This window comes from Typopeltis vanoorti, chromosome 3, assembly GCF_054136105.1.
Source record: "Typopeltis vanoorti isolate ZY-2024b chromosome 3, IOZ_Tvanoo_1.0, whole genome shotgun sequence".
Classification (NCBI taxonomy): domain Eukaryota; kingdom Metazoa; phylum Arthropoda; class Arachnida; order Uropygi; family Thelyphonidae; genus Typopeltis; species Typopeltis vanoorti.
In genome coordinates, this window is record NC_143551.1 from 64,778,921 (window position 1) to 64,802,508 (window position 23,588).

The 23,588-nt window shown below is 34.2% G+C and overlaps 1 protein-coding gene across 2 annotated transcripts in view; it reads right to left on the bottom strand.

Moving 5' to 3' along the window:
• Positions 1 to 927: 927 nt before the first annotated feature.
• The window catches only part of LOC150108217 (pleckstrin homology domain-containing family A member 3-like), a 157,479-nt gene continuing 134,818 nt past the window's right edge, over positions 928 to 23,588 (bottom strand). The window contains exon 6 of one of the 2 annotated variants that reach the window (XM_090390653.1): positions 928 to 6,893. In XM_090390653.1, the coding sequence (XP_090246779.1) occupies positions 6,837 to 6,893 (57 nt within the window). In that variant the 3' untranslated portion in view covers positions 928 to 6,836. Of the gene's footprint in view, positions 6,894 to 9,273; positions 11,441 to 23,588 lie in introns of those variants that run through there. The other variant, XM_090390654.1, reaches the window with a different exon arrangement.

The window sequence follows — 23,588 nt, forward strand, 5'->3', positions numbered from 1 at the left end:
CTATTGGTATTCGATTAAAAAAAAGTATGGAGAAGATAATCTTTCACCCATACTGGCAATGCTCTGACCAGGGACCATTCCCAAGGGAGTGGAAAGAGGACAAAATAATTCCTTAGAATTAGGGAGGAGGTTCTAAGACTGCAATAGCAAATTATAGACCAATAAGTATCGCAGGAAACAGTGGTAAAAGTACTGAAAAAGTTGGCCAAAGGGCAAATTCAGTAATGGGTGAATAAAAATGATACTTGAAGAGTATCAGCATGGCTTTTTGATGGATCAACCATGCATTAATAATTTACTTACAACTTTTTATAACAGAGTGAAGCCGAGTTTGACAACGAGAATAGATATACAATGAATCTGCTAAATTTTACAAAGGCATTTGACAGAATACCACATGGCCCTCTGTTATGCAAATCAGAACAAACTGAGATGATATGGCACAATGGATATTTGGGTGGCTGATGGACAAATACTAAAAAGTGATATATAGAGGAGAAGAGTCCAGGTGAAAGCTAGTGGTGTGCCACAAGGTTCTGTGTTAGGAACACCACCATTTAATTTGTACATAATTGATGCAGGAAATAATGTGAAGAGAAATATTCAGTTGTTTACTGATGATGTGTAGAGTAATAGTATAATTAATCAAGATATGTGGACAGCTTAGAGGATGATTTAAATAGAATGTCACCATGGGCAAAAGAAATCTTGTCAGTTTAATTTGGAGAAATGTCAAGTTATGCATTTTGGGCTAGATTACAGGAAAACTGTATACAGCATTTTCTGAATTACTCACAGGCTAGTTGTTTAAGTCTTGGAGGACAAGAAAGAGTTTAAACGGCTGTATTATTTGTAAGTTAGAATACCATAAGAAAATGATTTCTGTATATTAATCATCATATTCAATTAAATACCAAAACAAAATAATCCTTCAAAACATATCATCAGTTTATATTTATTTGGTTTCTTATCATTTACAAAAGACTGTGGTATTTTCCAGAAATCATTAAGGGCTTAACATAAAATTCAAGGAACTTATACCAGACATGACATTTTCTAAAAAATACTCTGTTTAACAAGAAAGATTTACATAGCAGTTTATACAAATTCTGAAACAAAGTTTCCAGCACCATGTTTCACCAATCAAAGCAAAAAACTCTTTCTACATATGAAATGTATAAAAACATTCAATACATTTATTCAATATTTACTTAAAGACATAATAAATAAGAAAATTTAACAAGACTTGCATATTTTTGAAAGATGTTATGTAATATTTTTTATTACCTATACCAAACTATAGTACAAATGAATTTCCAAAAATTACAGGAATAAATAAATATCCTCTACTTTTGAAAATTTCAAGAAATAAATAGTAGCATACCACAATAAAAACAGAAAACTTATGTAAACTTTCATGACAACCAGAATTTTCCATCAAGTTTTTTGATCATTACCAGTGTAGCTTTAAAAAGAGAACAGAATACCAATTAGTCCAAAGCAAAAAGCTACAGGTGTAGTGAAACAAAAATTACAACAGTGAGAGGTATTAAGGAAGATTATTTCCCCAAACTGGGAAATAATTTTGAAGAAGTCATTTAAATTACACTGATGAATCCAAGCTTCAACTATTTTTACACAATTTTTTAATAAAAAAAAAAACAGCTTTTATGTAGCCCCTGTTCTAATAACCTTGTGTATAGAAGACAGTGATGACTAGCATGAGCTGATTTCTTGGAACTCTGTAATTCTGGTCCTCTTAAAAGTATACTACTGTAGACCAACTTGTCTTTCAATAGTTTGAAAGACACAATAAAGAATCTGATATATTCCTGGCCAGGACACTTGTTAAAAGGTGATCTTTTCATAGGCTATAAAAACTTCACTAACTTGCACAGAGAATGGAAGGGCTTGTTAAGAGTATGCAGAAGTCTGGATCATTTTTCTGATAAACTTTTGATGTAAGAAAAAGAAACTAAAAATGTCCTTGAAGAGAACAAGGGTGGAAGCATTATTTATTTATTTTTTTTATTACCATCATCTTAGAAATGAGATGCAAGTTATAACCATTTACAAGGAAATATGACTTAATACTGCTGGCCTGGTTGGCTGAGTGGATAGTGTATCTGCTCTGCAGCCAATAAATGGCTGTGGATTCAAATTCCACAGTGGGCATGGATGTTTGTGATTGTCTGTGGAAATACCAGTGGTGGTCAGCGGTAGATGGGGTTGGTGTAGTTGCAGTCAGTTGGTGATGGAGACAGAGTTGTAGAGCAAGTTCCCTCCCTCGATGAGTCCCTGGACTCCCTGGAGGTGTCAAAATAATAATAATATCGTACCTCGAAATGAAGCAAACTTATAAGTGTAAGACTTTTGAGAAGGATAATTATGGAGAGTATTAATGATATATCTTCCTGTTTTTATTTTCTCCTTGTAGATTAAAAAAAATTGCAAGTTGCTATCTGGTCATCACAAATAAGCAAATCTAAAAAAAGGTTGTTACTGGCTTCCAGTTCTAGAGCGAATTTGATTCTCTTATGGCCCGAGTTAATTTTTTGAAGTAAAGCACATAGCGCAATCATTTATTATGGTTGAGCTATGTCTACCTGCTGCTACATTTATAGAGACTACTCAATTCCAAATTAGCCCAGTAAATAAGCTTTTATCTTAAATCCATACTTATGATTAAGAAACAAAATCTACATTCATTTCAATATGCTAGGTCCCCTAGACCCTTGTTCTTCAACCTGTGGTCTGCGGACCAGCACCAGTCTGCAGAAATGTCCTGGCAGTCTGCCAAAAATTTCTTCTTCTCTCAGAAACAACACTCTGGCCACGTATATCAAATTTTCTAACCTCTAAGCAGCATCAAATGTCGCACTAGCTAAAAATTGTAATTTTATAATATTTGATTTAATAAATAAATACTATCTACATTAGTTTACATTTCTATCTTAGCCATCAACCAGTCTGCTAAATATTTCTCCTATTTTCCCCGGTCCGCAGATGTAAAAAGGTTGAAGAACGCTGCCCTAGACTACATGATCTCCCCAATGTCCATAAAAAAATTTAAAAAAAAATGTGCAGCTTAGACCAGTCTGAATTCTCTAGACAAGAAAATCGAACATCTGCCTATAGCACTTTTTACCTTTACAGATAATTCTTCTTGCATGAATTCTTAGGATTTTAAAAACAAGATCTACCAGTTTTACTGCCTATTGACCTTTAATTGGCTTGGATATGGTTTCACTTTTTAAATCATTCTGTTGAGACATTAAAATGAAAATTTTTTAAATTTTTAAAAAATTTTTCATTTTAACTGGATGAAATTTTTAAAAAAAAATTTCATCCAGATTTTGGGAAACTGGTTTTAGCATCAATATGTTATTTTTCATTTCAGGTAGTGAATTCTCTAAACCCTACTTGACTGGCTAAATATTACATGGGGCATTTTGAGAAACACATCCTGCACAGCTTCGCTCCTTGTCTGTCCAACTTCGTTCTATTATGTGGATGACATGTTGCAGTTTAGAACTCTTCCTTGTCAGATGTATTTCCCAAAAAATTAATTCAAATCCATGAGAGAATCCAACTGATTGAAAGCTGACATTCCTTATCTTAAAATAAGTATAATAATAATAATAATGCTACTTTTCATCATCCTTTTCAAAAGTCTCGCACTAACAAAATTTGGTTTCTAATATATACACACAGATCATGCTTCACTAAAGCTCTTTATGCAACAGAAATTGCATATTAATTCCTTTCTTTTCTAATGGTTATACTCAGATCTATTTCTTAGATAATAAACAACTATGGCCTCCAGTCCTGTTCTTCACAAGAGGGAATTTTAGTTTCTACTCCTTACATCAAAGGTTTACTGGACTTTATCATGTTTACAAAGTATTTGCTACATTCTCCAAAAGTCAACCTTTTTTGTCTCGTCTAGAAGTATACTGGATTTCCTTGTTCTTGTGATGTATAAACAGGCCTAGGTGTTTGCAGTTATTCATCTTAAGTTTAGCTCAATTAAGCACAACATTATAGGAACAAAATAAATATTTAGATACTGATATGTCACTGGATTTGCAATCACCATCTTCGGAGAATCGGAGAACAAACAACTGCTTGTCACAACAGTGGAACTAACAAGTAGTAGTACCAGCATGAGAAAAAAAATTCATAACTAAGATATACTGAATACTGAAAAGAGCTAATATTATATTTTTGGTAGCCTCTAATGTTATGCTACATAAAAAGTTTAGAGCTCTTAAAGTTGGAACTGATCGTAATGCAGGCAGGAATTGTATTAGTCTCTCAACATCTTTTTAGGAAACTTGGTCTGTTGATCTGCCATGCCAACTTGAGTTTCCACTTATCGAATTATTGTGTTTTTGTGTGTGTGATACCATCCCCATAGTCTGCCTATGCATTTGAAGATACTCCAAGACCGAAGACAATGTATCCAAAGTACAACATTTTGATAAGTTATGTCATTTCATCAAACATTAGAGAGTGCAAAAAAACATGAGTTTTCTTTATAATTTTGAACTGCCTCCATTACTAGTTGATCTGTGTACTGAGACAAGATGTTTGCTCTGCTGATGCTGGTTGAAAATCCAGTAAAATACTACAGCTCAATAAATAAATATCTAATTTTGTTTCTGTGGCACTGTGTTTAATATCATTAAATTTACGATAATCTTACTCTTGTGGTCTTATGGACAGACAGTTGGATCTGTGAATATATGCATAAAAGAGAACCCGAATCTGGTTCCAGTTTTTATGTGAATCATGCCATAAAAAGGCTATAGATTAGAAAATTTGGAAAATCAAACCTGCTCCAGAGAACAAGTTGGAACTTCAAGCCTCAAAATAAGCAGGACGATGATGGTTTTTCTGACAACAGGTGATGAAATTCATCCCACATCAAGATATTCACAAAAACATCCATGGCTAGTGGGATTCAAATCAGCAGCCTTCTGTTGCTGGAATGGATATGCTAACCATTTGGGTAACCAAGTTTGCAAGTTGTCAGGCATTGCAAGATCTTACAGATCATGCAATATCTTTCTGACCCAGCCATTGGGAAAAGACTAAAGTGCACTATAAACATCCCTTTTTTTTAAAATATATATTAGAAAGAATATATCAAGTAATGAAGCTTTGATGCAACTTAATTTAAATATTTATTACCAACTCAAACTTTTTCAATTCTAAGTAATTCCACTGAAGTGGCTGTTCTTTTGACCAGGCTATATAATTTGAGTCTAAGAATAGGAAGGATCCCATAGGAGTGGAAGGAATGTATGTAAATCCCATTGCACAGAAGTGGTGCAAAGATTGATGTGACTAACAATCCTATCAGATATCTCTAGATCGGTGGGGAAAATTTGTTAACTTGCGTACAGAAATGGGTTGACAGATAATCTATACTTTGCAATAAACAATATGGATTTACTAAGGGAAGGTCACGCTTGAGAAACTTGCTCACATTTCATAATAATGTTACCATCGAGTTAGACAAGGAAATGGATATACCATAATACATCTAGACTTGGCTAACATTTCTGACATGATACAGAATGGAAGACTGTTGCATAAATTGGAGTATATGGGATTAGATTATAAATTACTAGTGTGGATTACAGGATAACTCAATGACATATCAAAAAGTGGTATATGGGAGGGGGGGGGGATTAGTCTGCAAGATTTAAGGAATCTGTCCTCAGTTCACTGTGATTCAAACTTTACATTAATGACATTGAGATGCATTTGACAGGTGAATGGAATGGACTACATCTGGAAGTGGTGAATGCAAGTAGCATGGATGAATTCAAGAGAAGGACAGTTGGTGAAATGTGACCTCCCTTAATGAGCCCCTGACTCCCTGGAAGTCTCTTTTAATAACAATATCCCTTAACACCATATTTATTCTGTTACAACCAAATTTACTCTCTGCTTTGGACTAATGGCATTATAGAGACAGAGTTCTCCATGTTGTAACATTTCATGTAATGTGCTTTTTTTCCCCTGCCTTTCTGTAGTTATTAAAATGTGCTGGTTATGCTTTGCATATTTTGTAACAGAAACTAACTCAATTCTGAATTTATCTCTTAGGTTATTTTATTTTTTTTTTATACTGACTGAAGTATAACCTAGAGAGACAATTTAGTTAACATGTGTAACAAAATACCACAAAAAGGGCAACCTAAATCGAGCCATAAAAACTCCCAAAACTTGAAAACTGTGTGTGTGCACCATTATGTAAAGTAATAATACAAATTGAATATAAAATATAAATAATCATGTCATTAATTTTCTTTCCAATTTCACCATTTTTTTGTTTACATAATCAATTCTGCTATCCATTGTGCAAAAAAAGAAAAAGAAAATTAATGAGCAAGAATAAATGTTTACATTGTTCACAATATGATGCAATACTATTAATGACAACCAACACTGCTGAAATAGCTTTGTATGAGAATATTCAGTAAAAAATGTTTCATATGAAACTGAGAAAATGAATGGACGTCTAACTTTTTATGATCAAGGCAGAAGAGCATTTCAAAAACTAAAACTTTTGTGATATATATGATAAGGAGGAGTGAGTTTGTGCTTTACTATTTGCCATTCTTAGTCAACATGAAATAAGACTGTTTAAGTCCTATTTAAAACTTGATATTATAAAAATCTTATTATGTGTATGCTCAAAGAAAAATGTTTACTTGGGTTTCAAATTTATCACAATAGTCAAATGATGTTTATTTATTTATTATTTAATTTTTGTCTTTAAATCAGCATAAATTCTTGCATAATCTGATACGCAGAATCGCTTACTGCATTACTTGTATTTCAGATTTTCTTTGAAAGATGCTCCACATTTCAGACTGCTATAAACATAGAAAATGAAAATTTTCATAATTATAAAAATAGCTTAATTCTAACAAATCTATGTTTTTAATAGTATTAGTCACGATTGTTACCATCCCCAAACATAGCACAAAATTAGAGAATAAAATGCAATTAATCAAAAATGCCCATTTTCCATCCCACTACACGTATGTGTGTACACATATATTACCATGCTTTTTTGTGTTCTTCCCCAAAAGGCAAATATCATTTTGAAAAAATTCACTCCCATTAAGGAACTCATAAGAGTTCCTTAATGGACAATGGGAGTATATCTTGTGTATATATCTTCACATATGTACTAGAATTATCTATGATTTAAAAAAAAAAAAAAAAATCCAAAGTGAGTAAATCCACAGTATATGATATCCATGCAATGTAGTTTGGATATATTCAAGATGGAAATGTGTAATGAGTCCATGGCTTTCATAGAATTGGAATACTTTTAAAAATCAAGAAAAAAAATTATTATAAAACAAAACAAAACAAAAAAACTATTTATTCAAACTCTTTTATTTATATGAATACACTAATCATATAAATAAAAGAGGAGAATTAATATAGGAGGTTCTAATTTCATTTCTAGTCTAATGCAAATTAAATGCTGGTAAAAATTTAGGAACTGGTAAAGAATAAATAGAGTACTACCATCAATTTAATCAACCTTCAACTGAGTATGAAATAATTTCCATTTATTTTTTTGTTGAGGAGGAAAAGAAATCTATATCAACTCTTCTACACACACACACACACACACACACACACACACACACACACACACACACACACACACAAAGTAACAATTTATAAGGCAGAACGCCAGAATAAGATGGTAACAATTACTTTAACACCTAATCCTAACTGCATAGGATTTCTTCAGGTGTAAACATACAAACTAGTAGACAAACAGTAAAGATTAACAAAGGTCATAACCACTTTATAATAACTGTAATTATAGAAGAGTGATGTTTCTTAAAATATTTCTATTAGCATGTTGTATTGTTCAGCATATTGTGCATATTAATGCATTCGCATGCATGCATTTGGCTAATGATGTCAAGGATGTCTATTCAGACAAGTTGATACTTAGGTTTATATTTAAAAGTTTAGGATTTAATACCATTTCCAAATTAGGATTTCCAAATTTTTCTTTCAGTTATGTCATAGCAACAGTGCAATAGTTTCAATTTTATGGGATAACATCAAGTGTTATCCCATAACACTTGATGTCTCGTTGCCAAAGCATCTTGTAGGTCAGCTGAAGAGAGCACATGTGATGACAAAGCTGAGGTCTCATTCTTGGACATATTCTTCAATGTTCTCAATCAATTTTTCTGTCTGTCCATAGTAAGATGACTGGCAATTGCACTATAGCCAATAAATACCCATATATTTAAGTGATCCAATCCACAAAACCTCAACATAGCACACTTAAATATTTGGATGTTTATCGACTATAGTGTGATTGTCGATTATATTACTATGGACAGATAGAAAAATCGATTGAGCAACACTGAAGAACACATCTGAGATACTGAATACCGTGGGCGTGAGGTGTCAGCTTTGTCATCACGTGCTCTCTTCAGCTGACCCACAAAGACATGTTGACAATGAGACATCAAACGTTATGAGATAAATCAGAACTATTACAACGTTGCCATGACATAACCAAGAGAAAAGTTTGGGAGTCTGTGGAAATGGCATTAAATCCTAAACGTCTAAATATAAACCCAAATATCAACTTGTCTGAATACATCCTTAACCAAACATGTGCACACAAATGTGTAAACATGCACAGCCTACTGAACAATGCAACGTACAATTAGAAATATTAAAAAAAAAAAAAAAACATCAGTCTCTTCTATAGCTACAGTGGTAGTCACATTTGGTAGTCTTTACTGTTTGTCTACTAGTGAGTATGTTTACACCAACTGAAGAAATCCTATGGAATTAGGATAAAACATCATGTTGTGAATTAAACTAAATAAAATAATACAATAATTTCAGTATATATGCACATATATATACTGAAAATGAAAGGTACAAAACAACTTAGGGCATCCTCATGCCATTATTTGTGAAAAATAGGAACGGTGCTTATAATACAACTATCATGACTGACTGCATAATGATGTACCATGAAATAAAATGGACTGTTCTTACTTTGACAAATGTTCGTTATTAACTATATACAGTGTATAAATGGTTAAAATTTAGGATTCTCTTTAAATTAATATAATTTATTTTAATTTTTATTTAAAGAATTCTTTATTAGTTAAGAAATACAGATTTACTTGCTGTTTACAAAATCTGTGGAAAAGGAAAAGACAATACAAACAATTAAGTAAGAAAAGTATACAATGGGCTGTGACACATTTTAATTGTCATGTCAAAACAAACTTTTCCAACTGTTCACTTTTCTTATGACATGTAGTTGCAGGTAGGGAAGATAAATTTACTCTGCAAGCTGAATATATAACTAGATATATTAAACATAACTTAAATAAAAGTACAGTATATAAATAAAATCTCACTACTGAATCCTTCAGAACTAATGAAAACATTTAAATGAATACACATAGTCAATCTGTACTTAAATGATTTAATGAACACTTAAATTTTAGCATTGAATAATATTAGTATTGAATGACAGCAATACCAACAGGATGATACATTATTTCATTGCATTTAAAAAAAAAGAGTAATTAATATTTACAATAGATAGATGTTAAACTGCAAAAACAAATCATATGAACTATTCTGCTTTCATTTCACCCTTAAAGAATAAATGAAATCATGTAAATTTTAAACATTATAACCTCGCCTTTCAAGGATAAAGACACAGAACTGTCTTCATGAAGTATATTAGCAGATTAGACATTCTACTAATATGCACAGCTGAGTAAAAAAAAAAATGAAATTGTTAAATTAACATCAACATCATAAAATATTCACGTCATCTCACACATAACCTATTTCGGTTTTTCTTCTGATAAGGTATTTTTCCTCCCTTTAAAAATGCTTTGCATATTTTATAGATGTTATATTAAGATATATTATACTTGAGAGAATGTTTTAGCTGATCTCCATATATTTAATTTGCATGTCACCTTTAATCTTTATAAAGCGTTGATAGCAAGATTCCTGCTATCAACTTTTATAAAGTTGATAGCAGGAATTGAACATAACACAAAAGGATTTATGAATCTATTTCTTGTTGAGAGTTCAAAAAAATATTTATCATAACTTACACTGAAATTTGTTTCAAACAAATCCTAAAATGATTTTATGTCTTGTTAATGATTTTCAAATGCTATGTAAGAAATTTTCATAGCAATACAGATTTTTCTTAGTGGAATGAAAAATGTTTACTATTTGACAAAATTGCTTTAATTTATTATTTATCTTTATTAATTTATGTAGTAATCAGGAAAAAATAAGAATAATTGCACTTTAAAAGATAACTTGCAATAAAATTTATTTTATATTAAAGCTTTTATAATGTATAGATAAAACAATTTTAAAGATTTCATATATGAAGCCAACAGATATTAGAATTTAAAAGAAATTTATTAAAACTTTAAAAGAACTGAAAATTTATGCAATAAACTACTTTAAAAATTAAAGTAGTTTATTACATAAACTACTTTGCACAAAAAAAAAACAAAACATTGCAGTGCACTGATGTTGACCATGGAAGAATGATCTACTTACATGTGGAATATCCAAAATACATCAATTGTTCATTTGGCAATCTAAGACATATTTCCTTTCAGCTGAATTTCAATGAATGTTTGGAATTTAACGGACAGTGTAATAGTACATCAGACAATTTCTGAATCTTACTTGTTTTAAAATACTTAAAATTTTGAAAGTGAAAATATACAAATAATTTTTTTTTACACATTAAGATTTTCAATATCCTTTATTTTCTATTAATATATGTAAAATGATTTTGTTCTCTATATACATATTTCATTTTATAGCACACTGAGAAAATATTTTAAACACTACACGTGAAACATACAACTGAGATTGTAATAAAAAAAATGACAAAATGCCTAATGTGGTAATGGCAAAAATCCTGGAAGACAATTTGATATTCCTTTAGTAACTTTACAAGATATTGTTTTCAATGTTTAACATATATTTAAATTATTTACTAAAATGTTTAGACCTGCTGAAATAAATAACCTAGAAAGGCATTTTAATGAACAAAGACACCATACATCAAACTGGATGGAGTGATGGCATTCTCACATAAAAAAAAAGTGTTCAAAATTCCAGTTTCCTTAGTGTCATACATGTAGTTTAAGTACTGAACTAGGTAACTCAATAACTACATGCATGTGGAATGACTAAAAAAAATATTGAAACATTAGTAACTCTTAAGAAGGCTCATCATTTAAATTCATAATCACAAATTGGCAAAAGAACCAATTGAAGACTAGTATAAAAGGTGGCACTCAATATTTGTGGTCTAACTTTCCAGAGACTGTGATTTTGGTGGTGTCCAGCTTTTGGTAACCTACAGAAGAAAATTCCTTTACTTCTGATAAATATGTAATAATAAAAGCATAATAAGTAATAATAATAAAAAAAAGTAATCTAAATTTTTTTTTTTTTTTTAATATTCTAAAAACTGAATATTAGCCTATTATTTCTTAAGAGACTATAATTCAAATATGTGATGTGTTATAATCATGATACAGTACATTTTTTTCCTCTTGTATTTTTGTGTAATCTCATGAAATATGAATTCAGCACTAATATTATGCACAGATCTTGGTTGTCACTTAACTTTAGATGACACTGAAGTTAAATGACATGTCACAGAAATCTGAGACACTTCAGTAGTTGCTATTGATATCTAAGGCATCTGATTAGATTTGGCATAAAGATCTCAACTAAGTTCCCTGCAATTGTCATATTTGTCTTAAACTTCTGTTTTGCTGATATGTGTTCCATGTAATAGCAGGTGGATCTTCACCACTATATTTCACAACTAATATTGGTGTATTGAAATGGCTCAAAGATACTACACATCAAACTGGAGGCATCCTCAGATAAAAAAAAATGAAATTAAAAAAAGTCAGTGTTCAAAATTTTATACATGCAGTTTAAGTACTAAACAAGGCAACTCAGTAACTACATGTATGTGAAATGACTAAAAAAAAATACTGAAACAATTAGTAACTGTTAACTGCAAGTCCAATTTGTACTTTCTCTGTGAACAATATATACTGCAATCTGCTTTTCTTTTATTTCATAACCTTTGCATTATAAAATGAACAAAACAAAGATATTTATCTCTGCAGCCATCAAATACTAATCTCCAAACCATTCTTCAGTGAGGAACCTGATAACCTTACCACCTTCAATACAGGTAAAACTCAACATTTCTCTCTCTCTCTCACACACTTTCAAAAGAAAAGTTACTTATCATTTCTTAACTGGCATAGAAGAGCATAATAAGTTGGTTAATAATCTGTCTCACTGGTTTATATAATCACCTGCAACTTTGTGTTTTTATTTCCTAATTTCCAAGACTGCTTTCATTGAAATTGGCATCCATATTTCTTTTTTGCACATTCATTACTTTAATCAGGCATGGGCACCCTTTCCTAGTTCGGGGGCCAAATTATCATTCTGTCTCCAAGTCAAGGGCTGGACCAAATTATTAAATAAAATAAATGAATATTAATATATTAAAACAAGTTGCTACTTCATATTTCATTTATTTATAATATAATGCTTTGGTATAAAGCTCTACATAAATTTTATAATATAATGAACAACATAACAATTTAATGTGAAGATTGGCCTTGTACTTCAACTACGAGAGTATCAATATTGATGTTAATATTACTTAAGGATAATCGCATAGAATTTTCAAGGTTTTCGTCCGTTATTGTTGTCCGAATTTTTGATTTATTGTATTTCATCCTCGAAAAAACTGTTCACACACATGTGCTGCCGAAACGACAAATGATTTTTTGTGAAAAGGTGCATAAATTCGTATATTTTTCTTCTACCAAATAAAATTTATAAAAATCCGTCAAAGCAATGTTGTTAAATTGTGATTTTAGCACTAAATCGCCTGAAGCTCAATAAGTTCCATCTGTAAGTTTTCTGGCACATTATTTACATCAGCATCCATAGGACAAGCAAATATAGCGAATGTGGAGTCTTTGTTTTTGAAGTCTGCAAACCTTGTATCAAATTGCTCTATTAGTGCCTTCAGTTCATCTCCATAACAATTATAAGGGATATTTTTATGAGTTGCTAGAGTAGGAAAATGATAACAATTTTTAGCTCTTATCTGACTTTCCAACAATCTTAGTTTATTACAAAAAGCTTTGACATGTCCATGTAGTTCATGAACCAATTGTCCTTGTTTTTGCAATTTAAGATTCAGTTCATTTAGGTATCCAGTGACATCTACAAGGAATGCTAAATCACACACCCACTCATCATCTTTTTTGGTTAATTGTGTTTCCTTTTATGTCCATAAAATCTGCAATGTCTTGTCTCAGATCATAAAATTGTTTTAACATTTTACCTTTCCTCAACCACCTCACTTCACAATAATAAGACAGATCTTCATAATCCGAAAATAGGTCTGCCAAATACTCCTTAAATTGGCGGTGATTAAGTGCACGTGACTAAATAAAGTTAATACTGACTACTACAACTTCCATAACATATGTGAATTTAATCAATTTTGCACACAGATTTTGTTGGTGGATAATGCAGTGAAAATTTGTTAAATTTTCCAGATGGATCTGTAGTTCTATTGCTTTTTCATGAACTATTCCAATAAATCTCTTCTGTGCACCAACCATTGCAGGGCTCCATCAGTGCATATGCCAGATAGTGAACTCCATTTAAGCCCAAATCTCTCAAAGACTGTGTTGACTGTTTCAAATATAGCTTCACCGGTAGTTGTTCCTTTTAACGGCTGAAGCGCCAATAATTCTTCTGTGATGTTGAAATCCGCATCAACTCCTCGAATAAATACTGCTAGTTGTGCTGTATCGGAGGCATCGGTGCAGTCATCCAAAGCAATTGAAATTGCTTCCAATCTAGCAATCTTCTCTTTTAAACTTTTTTTGATATCATCAGCCATAATTTCTATCCGTCAGACAACAGTACATCTCGAGAAACAAATATTCTCGAAGTCTTTTTTCTTTTCAGGACATATTATACTTGCAACATCAAGCAGACATTCTTTGATAAATTCTCCTTCACCAAATGACTTAGAATGCTTAGCGATTTTTTGTGCTTAATACAAATCTGGCTTTGACAATGCTGTGGTGCTGCGTTCTTTGCTTGTTGAACATTTGCTGCTGGGTATCCAAGTTCTTCTTCAACTTCTGTATTTCATCTTTTCGTGGTTGTCCATCAATTTTTGAGTGATCCGCATGTCTCGAAGTAAAGTGTCTCTTCAAGTTGTATTCTTTGTTGACAGATATGGATTCGTAACATTTGCTGCTGGGTATCCAAGTTCTTCTTCAACTTCTGTATTTCATCTTTTCGTGGTTGTCCATCAATTTTTGAGTGATCCGCATGTCTCGAAGTAAAGTGTCTCTTCAAGTTGTATTCTTTGTTGACAGATATGGATTCATAACACAGCAAACATACAGGCAAACCTTTGTTCAGAATAAAATAATAATCCTACGTCCAGTTGTCTTGAAATTGACGATTCTCTGCATCTACTTTTCTTTTTTCGCAATAACCCCTGACATTGTCCCAAATTTATAAGCGATATTCAGAACTGTCAAACAAACTGTCTTCTACACCGCAGGCACTGAACAGAACACAACATCAATGCAGGCACCGAACAGAACATAACACCAATGCAGGCACTGAACAAAGCACAACACCAACGCAAGTACTGAACTGACATGGTGTAACACGTTCACACACACACACGCTGCTAGTCAAAGTGAGAAAGAAACCTTGGTTGGAGAAAACATGTGTTTTGCGCAAGTCATATGATGTCAGCTTAATGTGAGTTAGTAGAACACACCATGTTTTCTCCCACCATGAATCAGACAAACTTGGCTGAAATAGATTAGGGCCAGATCAAAAGAAGAAGAGGGCCGGGGTTGCCCATATGTGCTTTAAATGCAGTAGCCAGCCAGAATTTATTCATAGTCTAAAACCACAGAACAGATGCTTTCTCCTTGTTCATTATTGCAACAGTTATTCTTTATAACCCTCTACATATGCATTACCTGAAAAGTGATATCTATATTCAAATCAAATGGCATCTTCCATTCATCTACAGGGAAGCCTAAAAGTACTAGGCAATTGTCAGATAACAGAAACAATTATCATTTTATAATTTCTAATTTTGGTTACTGACTTTTGTTTGATGTTATTAATTAATAATTATTTTCTAAACATACACAATCTACCAATAATTGTCTGGACACTTTAGCAATTTACAACTGATACCAGCAGGCAAACCCTAATATTGGGTATGTCCACCTTTGACTTTGATCTCCTCCTGCACCCTTTGAGGAAGGCTTTCCACCAATGTGCAGCAGACATCAGGTAGAATTTGTCTCCATTCCTTTATCAAAGCAGCACTGAGTTAAATGTGGTACTGTGGACCTCAATCATTACTCCAATTCGTCCCACAGGTGTTCAATGGGAGGACTCAATCAGGACTCTGTGCACGTCATGGCAATTGTTTAACATCCATCTCTTCATGTCATTCCATAACAGCTGCAGCTTTGTGGCATGGGGCATTGTCGTCTTGATAATAACGTGGGTCCATTCCATAAAAACTCCAGTGTAGGCAGCACCAGATGATTCACCAAAGTTCACCAGGCTGCCTCCACACCCACATCCTACAATCAGACTGGTAACAGGTGAACCTTGATTCATCACTCCAGAGTTCCATTTTCCACTTGTACAGTTCACATGCTCCTTACACCAGGCCAGACGAGCCTCCTGGTTCGTTGTGATGTTCGGATTGTGTGCCGCTGCTCTTCCATGAAAAATCCAGTAAATGGAGTTCTTTTTGTACAGTATTAGTACTCATTGTGGTGTTACTGGTGCTGTGGAACTCACCACAGATGGTCTGTGCGAATTGTAGCTGGTTTTTGCATTCCACCCATTTTAATACCCTCCTGTCCCTGTCAGTCATTTTCAGCAGTTGCCCTGGGTGTTTACTTGCAGATACCAGAACATCTCCATTTGTTGATCACATCATCAACTGTTGATTTTGGATGCTCCAGTTGAATGGTAACGGTACACACGGACATGGCAGCAATGTGACAGCCCACGATGACAGCTCTCTCAAAGTCACTGAGTTCACGTCATGTTGCCATATTACTGTCTTCAATTGTTACGATGAAATACTGCTTACTACTATGTGTACACCGGTTTTTATGATATTAACAAACATAGAATGTTCCATAACTTCAAACACAATATACTAATGCTTCATGAAGAGGACATTTTGATGCATAAAAACTGCATCACATTCGCATTAATAGCCTGAGTGTGCATTCAAAATACACACCCCTTTGATCAGACATACAGATGGCACAGCAGGTCAAATTCTAAGCATTCCAGTGGTTTTAAAACACCAAGAAGGTGAGGAAGAGCGAGTGCTGAGATAATAGCACCTAGAAATCAGTGGCTGTTGAGTGGTTATTGTGTCAACCAATACAAATGAACGTTGTCATTTGTAATGAGTTGCTGTTGTTTTCTGAATGTCATCTGTTTTGCATGTGAACTGATGTAAACAAGTTTTTATATATAATATAGATCTTTTTAATATATAATTTCCCATAAATGTATAACTTTTTTGCCTATATTTACAATGGAAAACAGTGTTGATGATCTAATGACTGTCCCATTTTCTGCCATAACTTTTGTGGATTGTATGACTGTAGCTGAAGGCAGTGAGCCTTGTCCTCCACTTCCAAATTTACTGAGCAAGCACAAAAATGCAAAAACTGAGTATATGATACACTTCTCTATTTCACAATGCAACGCAGTAGAATGGTTAAATGGATGTGAAATGTGGTCAAGACTTTTTCATTGGCCTTGTTTATTATTCTTCAAAGAGAAAGGCATTGAGAATAAATATGGATATTCTGACCTTAATCATTTAAACAGAAGCAGTGCAAAAACAAGAGTGCTCCCAAGTTCAGTCATTTTTAAATCTTAAGATGTCTGGAAAACAAAGAATTGACACTCTACTTGACAAACAAAGAAAAATTGAAGTTACTTTCATAATGAACAGGTAAAGAAAAATAAAGACCCTTGAGAAAGATTAATTGATGCTGTATGCTATTTGGTTAAGCAAGAGCTTCCTTAGAGGTCATGATGAGTATGAAGATTCAGTTAATCTAGGAAATTATATAGAATTTTTAAATGGGCTCCATGAGTATGATCCTCTTTTAGACAGTCATTTAAAGGATTCGACTGTATTTCAAGGAACTTCTTCCACAGTTAAAAATGATATCATTAGCTCTATATCTGATGTGATTAAAGATGTTATACGGCATGGTAGTTACAGCACTTTGGTAGAATTTTATTTCTAAAATTAGCATTTATTAAGTGTCTGGATGATATCAAATATCTCAAATGCAATTCAAATTGATTTCAAGTTATATATATATCATCATAAAATTCCCTCAAGGGGTGTACAGGATATGATAGTACTACATGAAAAATTTACATCATTACTAACTTCCTATCTACAATTTTCCTCCAAATCAGTCTGTTACTTGTCAAGACTCCAACATTATCAGATCTTATATTTCTATCTTATAAGATACTTTTTACCATATCAATCCACCTATATCTTGGTCTTCCTCTAGGTCTTTTTTCCTGCTAACCTGGCAGAGAACACTTGTTTTGCTAATCTTTCATCTACTCTGTTTAAGTGACCATACCACCTGAGATTAGCTCTGCTAATGCATTCCTGGATGCAGACAATGTCAAGTTCTTCTAATGTCTTTGTTTTTAATACGATACTGCCAGTGATGGCATCTGTTCATGCCCCTAATCTTTCTCAGGACTCATATCTGCAGTCTCTAGTCTTGGGTCAAGTGTTTTATTTCTAACCCAGCTCTCAGATCCATAAGTTAAGATTGGACTACATCCGGTTTCACCAATACAGCCACTCTGGTCTTGCAGACCATGTGCGGGATACCCGTCGTAGAATACGGTGGAAGAAAGCCACGATAATACATCGTAGTAAATTCAAATACAAAAGGCTATTCGTGGAATCAGCCTCAGCCCTAAGAAACAATCCAAACCTCAACAAATTTGGTTGCATGAGACTGCCCCAAATTTGGGAAACCTATATCAGAAGACCTTCAGCCCAATTGCCCAAGAATACCAACATTGCCTGCTATGGGGCACCATCAGGACTTTCAGGAGAGAGAATAGCTTCCTGCTTCGTTCCTCATTTACTGTGTTGTTGTGCTTGCGTGCATGTGTCTTGTATTTAAGTTCCTGTGATAATGGCAACGTGATGTTGCCGAAATATTGGAAGCGTATTAAAATTTATTTTAATGTACATTCTATTGTATGTTGTAATTTCCTTAAGCTATTTAGTAAGAATGTATAACCAACATCTAAGCCTTTTCACGAGAATTACGATAATCCACAGAGATTCCATCGCACGTAAGGCCTGCCATTATGGTAAAATGAAGTTGAAGCTATCGAGACAACTGAATCGTCTTGCTTTCCTAAAAAGCTCCCGGGATAACCAGGTAATCCCAAACTGTCAAATTCAAGCACCGTTTCGTTTACCAAAAGGCTCTCCGTATTTATAACCGCACCAGCCAAGCTTTGCTCAGGGAACAAATCACTGCTACTCATCATTCCCTGATTGATGCTAACTTAGCTATCCAGGCACTCGAAGATGAGCTTTCCAGCACTTGAAACCACGAGATTTGGTCTATTTTATACGACATCTCATGCACTGCTGCAATAAAGAATTTAAAAATGTATGGGAATGACACATCCAAAAAATTTGCAAATTTAAAAAAGAACTCGAACTCCAACTAAAAAACAAGGTAGTCAACCTTTCGTCAATCAGTTTGAAACCTGATGCACTCGACGCTCTCTCACGTGGCCACAATTTCGTTATTGCGCCCATAAGAATGTTATACGGCATTTGGATTATTGTGCTGATATTCAAAAGCCAATTATTATTATTATTAGACACCTCCAGGGAGTCCAAAGACTCCCTCGAGGGAGAGTGTGCCAACAGCATCGAACGAATGGACCCCTTCCAACTACTAACCGTGCTCAAACTTACTTAACTGAGCCATTAGCAGCAGAGGCTCTACCAATCGACCAACCTTTCACACTACGTCCAAAAAGAACAGTGTTTATCCCATGCATTCCCTATGACATATGAATGTGTAGCATAAGAAACAAAGGAAACTCTAAAACTAATAACAGAATGAGTGAACATGAGAAGTGGCAGTGATATAGACATACTTACTTGACAAAACATTATGTATAAAAAAGGTACTTGAGTGATGAAATTGTCAGATTTGGAGAAGTAAGGGGGGGATGAAAAGCTACTGTCAATCAGAACATCTTGGAAAGGTTACAAGCTATTACCCCAGCAACAGACTGATAATGGCTCACCAAGATGATGATGATCATACAATCTGTTGTATATCCTGCAAAAGTGCATATCATGAATCTGACAATGATAAGGACTAACTCCTTCCTATGCCAGTTTCTGGTGAGTAGAGAGTTGCTTGTTCCTGCAAGTTGGTCTCTCCATAGCATTCCTAAGCAAACTGGAAGATTAGCCACCATTCATATTGAAGAGCATAAAAAAAAATACTGTATAGCAATCCCTCGATTAATTCACCTCTGATTAGTGTCATTTTTTTTTCTATATCCAAATTTGATTAGTGCACCTATATACATCTTAAAAATAAATGTTACAGATTTTAAAAATTTTCTATCTATGCATTTTTATGGCTAACTATTTTAAAAAATCACTCACTAGGATGAAATAATTTAGTTATCAATTTAAAGCATTTTACAAAGTTATTTTTTAATGGCATACTACACTATTTCCATGTACACTATGTTAAAAATTTACTGCCAAAATTATGTCGTCTGCTAATTACATAGTATTTAGCTGATCACATCTCATGCCTCCTTTGCAACTGTTTTCCTTACTTTTTTATTTTAAAGTATTTTCCCAACCTTTAATCATGAGTAAAAGAATTAGTCAGCAAAAAAGTGGAAGTGTGAAAATGATTCATAAAGTAATCTCACTGGAAGAAAAACTTGAAATAATAAAGGAAGATGAACAAGGCAAGTCCAGAGCAAAGATAGTACAAGAACACCAAAAAGTGAATTAACTATAAGAGCAATTTTAAGCAAAGCTGCCGAATACAAAGAGAAAGGTAAGTAAGTAAACTGCTTCTAGTTCATCATGCATGCAGACCACTCAAAATCCAAGTATTATAATGATTGAATTAGAGAGAGACTTCTTTTTACACGGATCGAAGATTGTAACCAAAAACGGATCCTGCTAAGTACTGCCCTTATTAAATCAAAAGCATTAAGTCTCTTTGCAACCTTGAAAGAAAGGGCTATCAATGATGGAAAAGAAGAATTCCATGCTAGTGCAGGATACTTTGAGTGTTTCAAAAAGAGAAATAGCCTATATAATGTTCTAATTAAAGCGAAGCTGCAAGTGCAGATAAGGAGGTGGCCATAAATTATCCACAGATTTTGAAGAAAATAGTGGAAGAAGGGGGGGGGGGGCTATTGTGACCAACAAATATTTAATGTCAGTAAAACTGCTTTTTTGGAAGCGAATGCCTTCCAAAACTTTTCTGTCCAAATCAGAGAAATCTCAGCCTGGTTATAAAGTTGCAAAATCGAATGAAATTACTGCTAGCAATATGTGAGCTGTTTGGAAGCACATTCTTCCACATTGTGCTAATGATTTTAGAGGATTTTCAAATGAATATAAGTTAATTAAATCTCATTCTGAGAAACAGTGATTCCGACCTGCTAAATTTGGATGCACAGCAGGAAGATCCTGAAGAATATTAGGAAAATTTAATCACTGACAAGCACAAAGAGATTTCACAGAAACAATTTGAAAATATTTTTTGTACAATCGAAGTTTTTAAGCAGCAATGCTTAGAGGCTGACCCCTGATGAAGAGAGAAGCAGTAAAATTTACAGAAGTAGTACAAGAGGCAACAGACCATACCATCAATTGTATGAAAAAAAGAAACAGAATGCCTGCCAAACTACGTTAGCTCAATTCTTTGTTAAGAAGTGAATAATGAATTTATATTCTGAATATATTTTTATTGCCTTTCAGCTTCATGGTTTTCCTTTAGCTAGGCCCTGAGATATATCGTAATTCTTTTATAAAAAAATTAAGAGTCAAAAAAGTAATTTGAGGAATGAATTATACTTTTACTCATAGGTTATTATATTCGATTAGTGAGTTTTCGATTAATGCGCCTGTTTTAAAGAATGCATTAGGCACATTAATCAAGATATTGCTGTACATCTATAAGAATTACTATGTTCAGTCAGGTCTAGTTGACCATGCTAGAATACAACCATGCTGCAATGCAACATAAAAATACAACCACACTGCATTGCAACAAGTTTAAAAGTGAAAGAGTTTTTTTTTTTTAGAATCTGCAGCTGCCTTCAATCACCAGCCTAATTTGAATAAACATGAATGTATTAAACTTCCTAAAATATAAGAAACATTAATCCACAGAGATCCAAAATTAGAAAGAATTCTGGTGTGTGCTGTTAAGTCTGAGTGAAACCTGAATTACAGTAATTTATGTTTCATACGGACTTAATGTGAGCCGTATGCTTTGGAAATAAATATTGATATATCAGACTTACTAAGCTCTTGTAAAATTAACCAAATGTTACTAAAATGATACTAAATCCTTCAATTTTAATCTTGTCTTATATTGTAAAATTTTATGTATTATTAAGTTGCCTAAACCTTAATGTTTTGTAAGTACTTAACAACTGCTGGAAGAGAGAGATAATCCTATTATGCGAAAATGGCCAAAGTCTATAACACGTGCAACGGAGTACAGGTATATCCTTTTGTAAGCACGCTGCCCCCCCCCTTCTCCTACACTCCGTAGATTGCGTGAGGATTCCGTGTGGGGCACTGTGTACTGGGTGACGTGAGATGATGCTAAAGATATTGGAAGGAGAAACTGATGATGTAGTATGAATGGTTAGCGTGCAGTTTAAAACGGCATGCAGCGCCGAGGGCCTTGCTCCAGTTCTCTGGTTCCCGTGCTCTCAGATGGTCTAGTAGGTTCCAGGTCTACCTATTTTCAAGTTTTTCAGGTTTGTTTTTTTCTTTTCCCCACAATTGTTTGATTTTCTGTCATTATCATTTATTTTTTAATAATTTACTAACTTGCTGGCTCTAGTGGAGACACTTTTCTCTCCACTAGATCGGGATAATTAGCCTTTAGGCTCATTTACTAACCTACTACCACTCTAAGTCGGTTGACTTAGAGTCTATTTCTTTTCTTTTTTTTTAAATGCAGAGTTAATACGAGTAAATTCGTTCAAGTCCCCCCCCCCCCCCCCCAGGATGAGAACACTTGGAATTGAAGTGCCAGGTTTGGAGGAGCCTATTGTATTGGCAAAGATCCTTAAAGAGACCATAGGAACGCAGAACATCTGCTCCTTCACCCCACATGGAGGAGGGAAATACCTCATAGTAGTTAAAGACATCGATTCGAGAGACAAACTTCTGGAGGGTTTCTCTGTACAAGGGAACCATATAACACCAGTAATGGTAGGGAGCCAAGTGAGGACGCTCAGAATAGACAGGTTCCCTATGGAGTACATCCAAGCCAGCGACGATCTGCTGGTACAAGCCTTTGCTAAGTGGGGAAAGGTGACTAACGTTAGGCAGAGCATTTCCAAGGAAGATCCCACTTGGTTCTCCGGGGAAGTAACCTTTACAATGGACATGAGGTTACCTGTGCCCAACTTAGTGAACATCGGTACAGCACGGGTCATGGTCTACTACCACGGAGTTCAGAGGCAATGCTTGCGTTGTGGCTCACTTGAACATCTGGGCAGAGAATGCCCCTGAACCAAATGCTTTAATTGTGTCAGCATAGGGCACATATCCAGCCAGTGCCCTAACCCCTGCTGCAAATGTAACAACCCCGAACACCAGGTTACCAGCTGCCCGTTATGCACATTTGCAGAAAGAACAGGGGCACCCATCAAATCACTGACACAATCCTCTACCATGACCAAAGGACAAGGTGACTTCCCACAACTCCCCAATACCACCGGGAAGAAAATCTTCAAGCAGACGGTCCTCGGAAAAATAAAGAAAGCAGTTACAACTACCATCCCCGTAGCTACTTCTGCTGCGGCAACATCAGCGGCGATGGCGGCACCGGTTACAGAAGAACAGCCGGAAACAACAAAGACGGAACCGGAAACTCCTGTCGAAGCCGTCGTCTTACCGGCAACAACACCAGCCAGTAGTTCCGAGGAAAAGACTGCTTCATCTCAAGCAAGTGACCCCTCCCCTGCAGAAGACATGCTCCTTGAAGAGGGGGAAATAACTGAAATGCCTCCCCCCCCACCAGAAACATCAAAGGTGGCAAAACGCAAAGAGGAATAGGCTC